This window comes from Schistocerca serialis, chromosome 2 (assembly GCF_023864345.2).
Source record: "Schistocerca serialis cubense isolate TAMUIC-IGC-003099 chromosome 2, iqSchSeri2.2, whole genome shotgun sequence".
Taxonomy (NCBI): Eukaryota; Metazoa; Arthropoda; class Insecta; order Orthoptera; family Acrididae; genus Schistocerca; species Schistocerca serialis.
In genome coordinates this window covers 828,752,006-828,765,181 of record NC_064639.1, presented here as the reverse complement: position 1 = coordinate 828,765,181, position 13,176 = coordinate 828,752,006, and the positions used below count along the sequence as shown (strand labels likewise).

Genomic DNA, 13,176 nt, shown 5'->3' with positions numbered 1-13,176 from the left:
ACACTCCTGGAAATTGAAATAAGAACACCGTGAATTCATTGTCCCAGGAAGGGGAAACTTTATTGACACATTCCTGGGGTCAGATACATCACATGATCACACTGACAGAACCACAGGCACATAGACACAGGCAACAGAGCATGCACAATGTCGGCACTAGTACAGTGTATATCCACCTTTCGCAGCAATGCAGGCTGCAATTCTCCCATGGAGACGATCGTAGAGATGCTGGATGTAGTCCTGTGGAACGGCTTGCCATGCCATTTCCACCTGGCGCCTCAGTTGGACCAGCGTTCGTGCTGGACGTGCAGACCGCGTGAAACGACGCTTCATCCAGTCCCAAACATGCTCAATGGGGGACAGATCCGGAGATCTTGCTGGCCAGGGTAGTTGACTTACACCTTCTAGAGCACGTTGGGTGGCACGGGATACATGCGGACGTGCATTGTCCTGTTGGAACAGCAAGTTCCCTTGCCGGTCTAGGAATGGTAGAACGATGGGTTCGATGACGGTTTGGATGTACCGTGCACTATTCAGTGTCCCCTCGACGATCACCAGTGGTGTACGGCCAGTGTAGGAGATCGCTCCCCACACCATGATGCCGGGTGTTGGCCCTGTGTGCCTCGGTCGTATGCAGTCCTGATTGTGGCGCTCACCTGCACGGCGCCAAACACGCATACGACCATCATTGGCACCAAGGCAGAAGCGACTCTCATCGCTGAAGACGACACGTCTCCATTCGTCCCTCCATTCACGCCTGTCGCGACACCACTGGAGGCGGGCTGCACGATGTTGGGGCGTGAGCGGAAGACGGCCTAACGGTGTGCGGGACCGTAGCCCAGCTTCATGGAGACGGTTGCGAATGGTCCTCGCCGATACCCCAGGAGCAACAGTGTCCCTAATTTGCTGGGAAGTGGCGGTGCGGTCCCCTACGGCACTGCGTAGGATCCTACGGTCTTGGCGTGCATCCGTGCGTCGCTGCGGTCCGGTCCCAGGTCGACGGGCACGTGCACCTTCCGCCGACCACTGGCGACAACATCGATGTACTCTGGAGACCTCACGCCCCACGTGTTGAGCAATTCGGCGGTACGTCCACCCGGCCTCCCGCATGCCCACTATACGCCCTCGCTCAAAGTCCGTCAACTGCACATACGGTTCACGTCCACGCTGTCGCGGCATGCTACCAGTGTTAAAGACTGCGACGGAGCTCCGTATGCCACGGCAAACTGGCTGACACTGACGGCGGCGGTGCACAAATGCTGCGCAGGTAGCGCCATTCGACGGCCAACACCGTGGTTCCTGGTGTGTCCGCTGTGCCGTGCGTGTGATCATTGCTTGTACAGCCCTCTCGCAGTGTCCGGAGCAAGTATGGTGGGTCTGACACACCGGTGTCAATGTGTTCTTTTTTCCATTTCCAGGAGTGTATTTTGCAGCTGAGTGCGTATGATAACAACGAGAGCGCTCCTGCTGTCATACGAAATCGCACCCCAGACCATAACTCCATGTGTCGCTCCAGTGTGTCTAGCACACAGACAGGCTGGTTGCAGGGCCTCGACTATCCTCGTTTAAGCTACACGCGGCCAGAACTGCCACGGAGGCAGAACCAAATTTCATCATGAAACGCAGTGGGCCACCACCCTGTTCTCGCTGGACACCACTGAAGTTGCAAATGGCGGTGGTTTCGGGTCAGTGGAACGCGCGCCATAAGGCGTCTGGCTCGGAGCTGTCCTTGAAGTAACCTATTTGTTACAGTTCGTTGTGTCACTGTGGTGCCAACTGCCACTTACATTGCTGCTGCAGATGGTGTACGGTGCGCCGTAGCCCCATGCCGAACACGGTAGTCTTTCCTCTCCTCGGTAGTGCCACGTGGCTACCTGGAGCGCGGTCTTCCTGCAACCATACATTCTCGTGACAACCGGTGCTAGCAATGACGTACAGAGGCTATATTCCTGCAACGTCTTCCTGCAGTATCGCAGAAGGAACATCCAGCTCCTCGTAGCCCTATTACAAGACCTTGTTCAAACATAATGATGTGCGGATAAAGGCGTCTTTGCCGCTTTAAAGGCTAACATCAACTCACCATGTCCAATCTCAAAGCTAACTAACTCTCTCGACCGCCAAAGCGTGTATTTAAAGCAAACCTCATTCGCTACCTCATAGTGGAGCTACAAGCGCCATTCTTATGCGACTGGCGCGAAATCAGAATAGACACCATATCTCAGATGAAGAAGCAAGCTTACCAACTTTCGTTTACGTTGCACATCTGCTTCTTGGTGCTATGGTTTTTTTCCGTCAGTGTAAATTTAAATTCATCAGTAATATCATAATGCTGCAATGTTCCAAAATTCTTGGCATTCTCATCATGCTTCTCAATAGCGGCCATTTAACCATACTCAAAGCGTACACCATCTGTTTGAGTAAACTCGAACAACACTTTGTTGATATTTTGCTTAGTATTTGGTCTGTTCTGGAGTACTGTGTTTCTGAAGAACCTTTTGCGCAAGGTAATGCTACACATTTCCATTGTTATTTGAAATTGGAAGATAAGAAGTATTTAGATCAAGTTAGGAAAGGTTTGGAATTTATGTTTGGTAGTATAACTGGCGTTTCTGATGTTCAGAGTTGTAAGAGTAGGAAATCAGCTTTGATTTATATAACTAAATATGACGCTGAACCTTTGTCTAACTGTAATGATTCTGCACTGTCTTTTAATGTGAGGCTACGTAGATGGGCCGAGCGAAGTACTAGGTTTGATTATACGGATCCATTTCTTGTTGATAATTGGAGTCGAATACGTTTTATAGAGAAGTACTTTGCATCGTTTCAGGCTAATCGTGTAGTAGTGCATCTATTGACCGAGTGGCATCTTGGGTTGATTGGTGATTATTGGTAAAGATTTCATAGTCTGTTCTTCTGAATCCCACAGCGGGACGAAGGTTGTACGCCATCCTGAAATGTCCAACAAATAATACAAACGTGGTAGTAATAACCACCTCAAATGCAAACAAAATTCATTAGAAAATTTACAATGCCAGTGTAGTTTCTCTTTTGATAACTCGTGCACAAGCCTTTTTTTTTCTTCTTTTTTTTTTTTTTTTTTTATACCCTGATTAAGAGACCTCACTACCCGCGAGGCTTATAAAGAGTGCGCAACAAACAGCAGCGAACTGTGTTCGAGTTTTGATTCGAAGAGTTCATCCAAAGATGGAGCACCTCTCCTTCAGCATGGCATTGCCAGACCACACATGAGTGCTGCGAAATTTGCTACAATTTGTAGCCTTGGATTCACTGTCGTCGTTCATCCTCCATATTCTCGACTTGGCCCAAATCAATTTTCAGCTGTTTCCAAAACTTAGAAAACACCTGTGAGAACTTCACTTTAATAGTGATGACGCGGTGCAAGCAGAGGTGAAGTTGTGGCTTGCTACAATGTCATACTACAATGACAGCTCCTCTTTGTGAGAAATATGTTTTTCTCCACGGTGAACACGTCGAAAAATAAATATTTGGACATGAAGAATAACGACGTAGAATGTTAACAAAGTTTGTTTTATTTAAAAACTTTTAAGAGTTTTCACACAAAAAAATCGGAGGAATTTCTTTTGAGCACCTCTCTTACATCGGACCTGCCGGTACTGTAGAAGGTGACTCTGTCTTCAACCCAGAAGATGGTTTGAACTGTACTGTGCTTTACTACGGATGACACCTTTGTAGTGTTATGCCCTGGCTTTCCTCGAAAGTTTGAACAGACTTACCGAGTCAGTCGTAAAGACACCTACAGTTCGATGTGGACTCTTAATCACTGCGTATTTTGGTGTTTTTGACGTACAAAGCATATCACGACTAATAGCAGAAACTGATACAGCAGAAATATACGATAATAGATTACATGATGTTCAGGCAGAGTTTCCAAAATCAGATATTGGATTGTAATGTGTACACAGGAGCAGATAAAGTCTCAGATCACAGTTTAGCGATGATGATGAGTGCGCTGAAGTTTAAGAGACTAGTCGGGAAGAATCAGTGCTCAAAGAAGTGGGATACGGCAGTACTGAGGAATGAAGACATTCCTCAGTAGCCTGTAGATACTGCGATAGTGAATAGCTATTCAATTGGCAGTTCAATTGAAGGGGAATGGACACCTCTAAAAAGGGCAGTCACAGAAGTTGGGGCAAATAGGTACAAGGAAGGTAACTGTGAAGAAACCCTAGGCAACAAAAAAAGTACTTCAGTTGATAGATATAAATAAGGCAGAAAAAATATGTTCACGGAAATACAGTAATACCGAAATACAAATGACTTAGGAATAAAATAAATAGGATGTGCAGGGAAGCTCAGGCGAAATGACTGCATGAAAAATGTGAAGAAATCGAAAAAGAAATGATTGGCGGAAGGGCTGACTCAACATATAGGGAAGTCAAAACAACCTTCGCTGAAATTAAAAACAAGGGTGGTAACATTAAGAGGGCAATGGAATTTCCACTGTTAAATGCAGGGCAGAGGGCTGTTAGGTGGAAAGAGTACATTTAAGGCCTCTATGCGGGGGAAGATTTGTCTAATGTGATAGAAGAAGAAACAGGAGTTGATTTAGAAGAGATAGGGGATCAAGTATTACGATCAGAATTTAAGAGTGTTTGGGGGACTTAAGATCAATAAGGTATAGGGGATAGATAACATTCCAACAGAATTTCTAATATCATTGGGAAGTTGCAACAAAACGACTATTCACGTTGGTGTGTACGTGTGCAATAAATGAGACTGGCGATATACCATCACACTTTCGGAAAAGCATCATCCACACAATGCCGAAGATTGCAAGAGCCGGCAAATGCGAGAATTATCTCACAATCAGATTAACAGTTCATGCATCCAAGATACTGACAGGAATGACATACAGAAGAATGAAAAAAAAATTGAGGAGGTGTTAAATGATGTACAATTTGGCGTTAGGAACGATAAAGGAACCAGAGAGGCAGTTCTGACATTACGATTGATAATGGATGAAGACTGAAGAAAAATCGAAACATCTTCATTGGATTTGTCGACTTGGAAAAAGCTTTCGACAATGTAAAGTGGTACAAGATGTTAGAAATTCTGAGAAAAATATGGGTAAGCTATAGGAAAAGAAAGAGAATATACAATATGTACAAAAACAAGGAAAATTAAGACTGGAAGACAAAGTACGAAGTGGTCGGATTAAAAAAGGAGTAAGACAGGAATGTAGCTTTCCGCACATATTGTTCAGTCTGTACATCGAAGAAGCAATGGCGGAAAAAAAAGAAAGGTTAAAGACTGCGACTGAAATTCAGCTGAAAGAATATCAATGATTCGCTGATGACATTGCTACCATCAATTAAAGTGAAGAAGAATTACAGGACCTATTGAAAGGAATGATCAATAAAAAGCAGACTGTCGCACTGGCAGAAACGGCATTCCTGTCCAACAGAAGTCTACTAGTGTCAAACATAGGCCTTAATTTGGGGAAGAAATTTCTGGGAGTGTATGTTTGGAGTGCAGCGTTATACACGAGTGAAACGTGGACAGGTGCTACGGTGCTACAGTGTTTGGGGGGACCATGATACTGATTTCACGTTGATATCTTGGCCTCCAAATTCACTTTCTATGAACCTCAATGGAACACGTATGGGACGCTATCGGGCGCCACGTCCACTCCCAAATAACACCGACATTAATGCACGGGAATAGCGTGACCTGTACGTAGACGTCTGCTTCCATACGTCTTCAAAAAAACTGCCACGCAGAATCGCTGCAGCATGTGCTCTAAAGGTGACCAATGCGCTACTAAGTTGGTGGGTATAATGTTTTAGCTCGTCAGTACACAGTAGGACAAAATTCACTAACTAACTACAAAAGGAAACGAACAGATAACATGTGTAAACCCTGAAAGTCGGTAGATGAACTGGAAAGGAAAGTACATACACGCAACACCTTAAACATAAGGAAACCTTAAAATTCACACTACAGTTAAACAAAAAATTAAATTGCTCTTTTAAATACAGTTGAGAAATCTTCACAATGTGTGGCAACGACTTTCTTGATTGTTGATATGGTAATTTCCAAGAATGATTGCAAAAAATTGCTCTGAGCATTATGGGACTTATCATGTGAGGTCATCAGTCCCCTAGAACTTAGAACTACTTAAACCTAACTAACAAAAGGACATCACAACTCCGCCAAAGCCGGTCCCAAGCCCGGTTGAAAAAGGAGGAGGTGGAGGAGTAACACCTCGTTAAAAAACCTTGGTTCACCTGGCCCGGGTGATAGTACCTCGTGAGGGTCCCTAGCCAGGGAAACGGTGAAGACCTCAACGGCAGTGAAGGCGGCGATGAAGATCATCAGAACGGCGGAACTGGCGGAAGAGGCTGGCTTTTGTATAAAAGCACCAGACTGTAGCGTCTGTTCCCACAGTGGGCGGCTGCAAAAGGCGTCTGCCCCACATGTTAGTGGCGGCCTCACTTATAATTCTAAGCTAAATGCTTGAATTTTTATCATCGAAAGGTTCAACTACCTTTTCCCAAACCAAACTTTAACCTAAGACATGATGGTAAATTTCAAAATGGAAACTACTCAAGTAACCAATCTTCCATCGCTATTCATGGCGGTGCAACTAGGCCTTTGGATTCTGGAGAGCCTAGAACATCATGCAAGGAAGAGTCGGAGCTTCTTAGTACTTCTTCAAAGATAAGACCCAAGAAAAAACATCTACTGGGGATTCTGAATATCAACACACTTATGAAAGTTGGAAAACTAAAACACCTAACGGACGCTCTCAATCAACGCAACATACTTATATTAGCTCTTCAAGAAACACGGTATCTGGATGAAAATGCATTTGAATCAGGTGGATACAGGATCTACAAAGGAAAACCAGCCATTAAAAATTCCAACAATACGACTATATTAGGGACCGCATTTATGGTCAAACAGCAACTTGCGGAATCAATAACTAATTTTAGCTCCCCATCAGAACGAATTTCATTTCTGACGTTCAAGTCAGGCAATAAACGCTACACTATTATAAATGCACATGCACCTATTAACCAACATAACAGAACAAATGTTGACAAAGTGGAAGATTTTTGAGAAATGCTTGAACACGAAACATCCATATTACCAAAAGAACATATAAAAATTTTAGTGGGAGACTTTAATGCACAAGTTGGCAAAGAAATAAAATTTAAATCAGTAGTTGGAGATTATCCAGCACATGCAAGAACCAACAGAAATGGGGAAAGACTCATAGATTTTTGTAGACAGTTTGATCTAAAATTAATGTCGACATGTTTCAGGAAACTTGCAAGAAAGAAAAAAACGTGGGTATCACCTAATCCAAATCAAGGTGAATATCAGTTGGACCATGTGGCAATAACGACTCGCAACTACAAGGAAATCTTGGATGTCAGAGTGAGGAAGGGCCTAAACATAGACTCAGATCATTATCTGACAGAAATAAAGACCATGTTCCAACCAAACAAACCTAAACCAAAACCAAGAAGATTTCCAAGAGTAAACACTAAATTTCTCCTGCAAAAGCAGGACAAATTCTGTTATATACTAAACACAAGAAAAATGGATAATTGGGAAGAAATTAAAGAAACAATGATAGAATCAGTTAAAGAAATGGGACAGCCACGAAGAATACCAAAACACAGATGGTGGAATGAGCTGTGTGATGAAGCAATTGACAATCGACTAAAGGCATGGAAAAAATGGAACAGTAATAAGAAACACGTATACTGGGAAGAGTTTAAAGAAGAAAGGAAAAAGACAGCAAAAATCATCAGATCAGTGAAAAGAAAATATGACAAAGACAGATTAGAAGAAATGGATTCTGATTTCAAAAGGAACAACACTAGAGACTTCTATAAGACTTTCAGAGAAGTTTTAACAGGATTCCAGTCACCAAGTTTACATTTTAAAGATAAAAATGGAAAAATGGTTTTAAGCAATAAAGAGAACTGCCAAATCTTAGCTGAATACTTTGAAAATCTATTAAATTGTGAGGAGCCTAATGATAGGTTACAATTTCAAAAACCACAACATGAAAATCCACCGTCGGAACCACCTACAGTAGAAGAAATAGAAAAGATTATCAAAGCTTTGAAGAATAACAAAGCACCAGGTGAGGATGGGATAGTGGCAGAAATGTGGAAACTAGGGGGCTTATCAGCATGTCAGAAAATTCACAAAGTAATTAAAGACATTTGGACAAAAGGAATCATACCCAGTGACTGGAAACAAGCATTGATCCGCCCTCTCCATAAAAAAGGAGATAAAACAGACACCAACAACTACAGCGGCATATCCTTATTACCAGTGACATACAAAATACTTTCTAAAGCACTTTTAAATAGAATAGAGGAACAAGCAGGACCTAATATAGGAGATTATCAAGCAGGATTTAGAAAAGGTAGATCATGTGCAGAACAGATTCTTAATTTAAAAACAATTTTGAGAGTGAGAGCTATACAAAATAAAAATACAGTAGTTACTTTCGTAGACTTCAAGAAGGCCTATGACTCAGTTGACAGACAAACACTATTCCAGATACTTTATGAATCAGGGATAGATGAAAACACCAGAAGACTTGTTGAACAAACGCTCACAGATACAACATCAAGAATTAAGTTTCAAGGCGAAATTTCTGAACCATTCAAAATCAAAACAGGAGTTCGACAAGGTGACGGACTGTCCCCAATTCTCTTTAACTTGGTTTTAGATAAAGTCGTAAAAACATGGGAAAACACATTAAAAAACAGAGGCACAAAGGGTATAAGCATGGGCCAAGGAAAGAACAAATTTGAAGTAAAATGTTTAGCCTTTGCAGATGATATGGCATTGATAACTGAAAACCGAACAGACGCAACAGTTATGCTTGATATGTTACACGAGATTGCTGAAAAGACTGGGCTAAAAATATCCTACGAAAAAACCGAGTATATAGAACACAAACATAATACAGAAAAGTTCATGAAAACAAAGTATGGAAAAATTAAAAGAGTTGATAGATTCAAATACCTGGGGGAGTGGGTCCAAGCCAATGGACTGGATAACACAACAAATAAAGAAAGAATAAAAAAGTTGGAATTTGCATATAAATTAACACAAAACTACTACAATAAGAAATCAATATCCATACAAGCAAAGATTAAACATTATAATTCAGTTATTAGGACACAAGCAACATATGGATCAGAGTGCATAACACTGAATAAGAAAGGCGAATTAAGATAACTAGAAAAAAGAGAGAGAAAAATATTAAGAAAAATTCTAGGTCCTGAGAAAAACAAGGAAAACAGGTGGATTAAAAGGAGAAATGAAGACCTATACAAAAATACAGAAAAGATCACAGATACAATGAGGAAGAGACGGCTAAAATTTTATGGACATTTAAAAAGAATGGAAGAAACACGGATTACAAAGAAAATTTTTAATTACGTTAGTAAGCTGAAAAACACTGTAGGATGGATAGAAGCAGTAAAGAAAGACCCCAATAAAATGGGTGTTACAGAAGAAATAATACGTGACAGGAATAACTTTAGGCTACTTATAGAAAACGCAAACTATGAAGAAGATGCGCCAAAACCTCGACCCAAGAGAGTGTGGACAGATGAGCAGAGACGAGCAGTTGGCGAGAAAATGAAGAAGTACTGGGAAGAACGGAAGGAAAAGAAACACCATAAGTCTTAAGTTGTATGCGGTCCATAGCTGGCCAAATTCATAATAATAAAAAAAGGACATCACACACGTCCATGCCCGAGGCAGGCTCCGAAACTGCGACCGTAGCAGTCACGCGGTTCCGGACTGAAGCGCCTAGAACCTCTCGGTCACCACGGCCGGCGAATGATTGCCTATCGAACGCGTGGGCCCCAAAAGATATATATCGAAGGTGCAACTCGATGTCGATCACACGACTCTGGTGGCGCTAATTATGATAAACGTCTGCTTCGTTGTCAGGGGAACATAGCTTAACGTCTTCGGTTTTGAACAGCAATGAGCGAAAGCGTGGCAATATCGAGTGCCTATAGTCTCACATGGCGAAATCTAATTCCTCGGTTATGTATGGAAAGTTGTTTGAAACTTTGTCTGGACTTCGGATTGCTTGCAAATGAGGATATGAGGAACTGTGCAGAATATCACGGACTGAACTCTTTGAAACTTAGCAAGAAAGGTGCGGATACTGATTTTCCTTTGCAATTGTACTGCCCCCAATGTCTTTCTTATGAAAGAACACATGGTTTGACAGTTCCAAGTTAGCCGTCGAGAAATGTATAACTTTAGTTTCTTGTTGGATAACAGATTATACGCTACAAGCGACAGCTTCTGAAACACAGCTGTCCGCGAACACCTTGCGCGACTACTACAAGAAGTCTGTCACGTCATAGTCACGAAGAGTGTACCTATTCGTGGACAAAGCAGGGTTGTCGAAATAGACGAATCGGAGATAGCTACGAGGAAATACCAGGATATAGAGACGAACTCTATCTCTTCCAGTAGCTATATTTCCACCACAAGAAATTAGCGGAAAAATTGACCTTCCTGATATTCTCCGAATATTTCTGACTGACAGAGTAAGAGTGCACGCGGGTTAAGGGAAAAAAGAATTGTTGCTGGCGGCTCATACAACAAGAGAAATAGTGCATGAAGAAGACAAGACGTGGCTGACGAGTAAAGTAGGTAAAGTTACTACTTTCATTTGTAATTATTTGTAACTTAGCAACGTTCGTCTTTTGTCGTTGCTCTAGCGAAACCTGTAAACAGTATCAGTAACACGCGCCATCAGAATCGTGTGGTCGACATAGGTGCACATTCGATGCATATCTTTTGGGGACCGCACGTTCGATAGGCAGTCGTTCTTGGAAATTACCGTTGATATTATCAGCTATATTGGAGTGTGTGTACACTGAAGAGCCAAAGAAGCTGGTACACCTGCCCAATATCGTGAACGTCCTCCGTGAGCACGCAGAAGTGCCACAGCACGATGTGACATGCACTCGACTAACGTCTGAAGTAGAGCTGGAGGGAACTGACACCATGAATCCTGTAGGGCTGTACATAAATCCGTAAGAGTGTGAGGGGGTGGAGATCTCAACAGCACGTTGCAAGATATCCCAATTATGCTCAATAATGTTAATGTGTGGGGAGTTTTGTGTTTAAACTCGTAAGAGTATTCCTGGAGCCACTCTATATCAATTCTGGACGTGTGGGGTGTCCCATTGTCTTACTGTAATTGTCCAAGGCCGTCGGAATGCACAATGGACATGGATGGATGCAGGTGATCGGACAGAGTGCTTACGTACGTGCCACCCGTCAGAGTTGTGTCTAGACGTATCACAGGTCCCATATCACTCCAATTGCACACGCCCCACACCATTACAGAGCCTCCACTAGCATGAACAGTCCCTTGGTGACATGCAGGCTCCATGGATTCATGAAGTTGTCTCCATGCCCGTACACGTCCATCCGCCCGATACAATCTGGAACGAGTCTCGTCTGACGAGGCAACATGTTTCCAGACACCAACAGCCCAATGTCAGTATTGACCGGCCCGGGCGAGGCGTAAAGCTTTGTATCGTGCAGTCATCAGGGGTACACGAATGCGCCTTCGGCTCCTAAAGCCCATTTAGATGATGTTTCGGTGAATGGTTCGCATGCTGACACTTGTCAGTGGCCTATAATCGAAATCTCCAGCAATTTGCGGAAGGGTTGCACTTCTGTCACGTTGAACTATTCTCTTCAATCGTCGTTGGTCCCATTCTTACAGGATCTTTTTCCGGACGCATCGATGTCGGAGATTTGATGTTTTACCGAATGCCTGATATTCACGGTACACTCGTGAAATTGTCGCACGGGAAAATCCCCACTTCATCGCTACCTCCAAGATGCTGTGTCCTATCCCTCGTGCGCTGACTGCAACACGATGTTCAGACTCATTTAAATCTTGATAACCTGCCACTGTAGGAGCAATAACCGATCTAACGACTGCGCCAGACACTTGTTGTCTTATGTAGGCGTTGTCGGCTGTAGCGCCGTATTCTGCATGTTTACATATCTCTGTATTTAAACACGCATGCCTGTACCGGTTTCTTTGGCGCTTCAGTGTAAGAAAATATCACCAAAGGCAACGTCATCAGGGCGATAGTTGGTATGTATCAGCCACAGGCCTGTAGTTACACACTATTTTTACAAGTACTCTAATGAATGAAAGCAGCAGGTGAACTGAGAAGGGCACCTCAGTTGTTAAAACCCTGCATTCGCTTTCTGGAGTATCAGAGTTAAAAATTTCCACCCAGGCATCTAGTTTTAGGTTTTCCGTGTTTCCCGTAAATCGCTTCACACAAATAGTTCAATCGAAAGGAATACGCCCAATTTTCTTCCTTATCCTTCCTCTATCGGAGCTAATGACGTTATCGTCGACGGGGCCTTAGACACTAGTCTGTCTATTCACTAACAACATCTATACATGGGCACTAATTAAAAAGAAGTGAAAAGTAACAGGAGGTAGAAAGTAAATGCCCATACTTGCCTCATAAGCGGGATAGAAATCTCCGAACGATCCCCACGATGATGGCATCGCCGGCGGATATGCGGCACCACGGTGTGCTGCCAGCAAGGAGAGCAGCACAACAGCCAACACTGCACACACCGCACACTTTCGCTTCGTTCTTCTCTCCATGTTGGCAGTCACGGCACTCAACGCAGATCACTCGTAGTAGGATTCGATATCGCAATAGGATTACCGTTATCGAGATCAGAGTGATGAATGAGGTTGAATTTCTTCTGTAGTGGATCAATCTTCCGTAATCTAAGATTTCTTACAGTGTTTGTTCTCATGTGTCATTATCGTGTCTTATTCTTTGAATGGTTGTGTAATTAACACTCGATGCAACTAGCTAGGCAAAATTAAAATTATTTATAAATATTAAATTTTGATACTTCTTCACAATGATTGTGGTATACGCTATTAAAAAAATTTGTACTGAAAAATAATCTCTGACCGAAACCGGTCCTATAATTAAAAATTAAGTATGTAGCAGTTTAGCGTGTTACGTAATTTCACTCCTGACCCCAAAAAAGTCATCGTAAGAACTTTTTGCACGTGGGCTTCTCCCTCAGTGCTGACATTTCGATTTACAGGATGGTTATAATAAAACT

The 13,176-nt window shown here is 42.8% G+C and overlaps 1 protein-coding gene across 1 annotated transcript in view; it reads right to left on the bottom strand.

Annotated features, from left to right (window-relative positions):
- LOC126456447 (galactoside alpha-(1,2)-fucosyltransferase 2-like) overlaps positions 1-12,697 on the bottom strand; it is a 127,172-nt gene extending 114,475 nt beyond the window's left edge. Inside the window, exon 1 of the mRNA XM_050092197.1 lies at positions 12,548-12,697. Coding sequence (XP_049948154.1) covers positions 12,548-12,697 — 150 coding nt within the window. The remainder of the gene's footprint in view (positions 1-12,547) is intronic.
- Between the last annotated feature and the right edge of the window lie 479 nt (positions 12,698-13,176).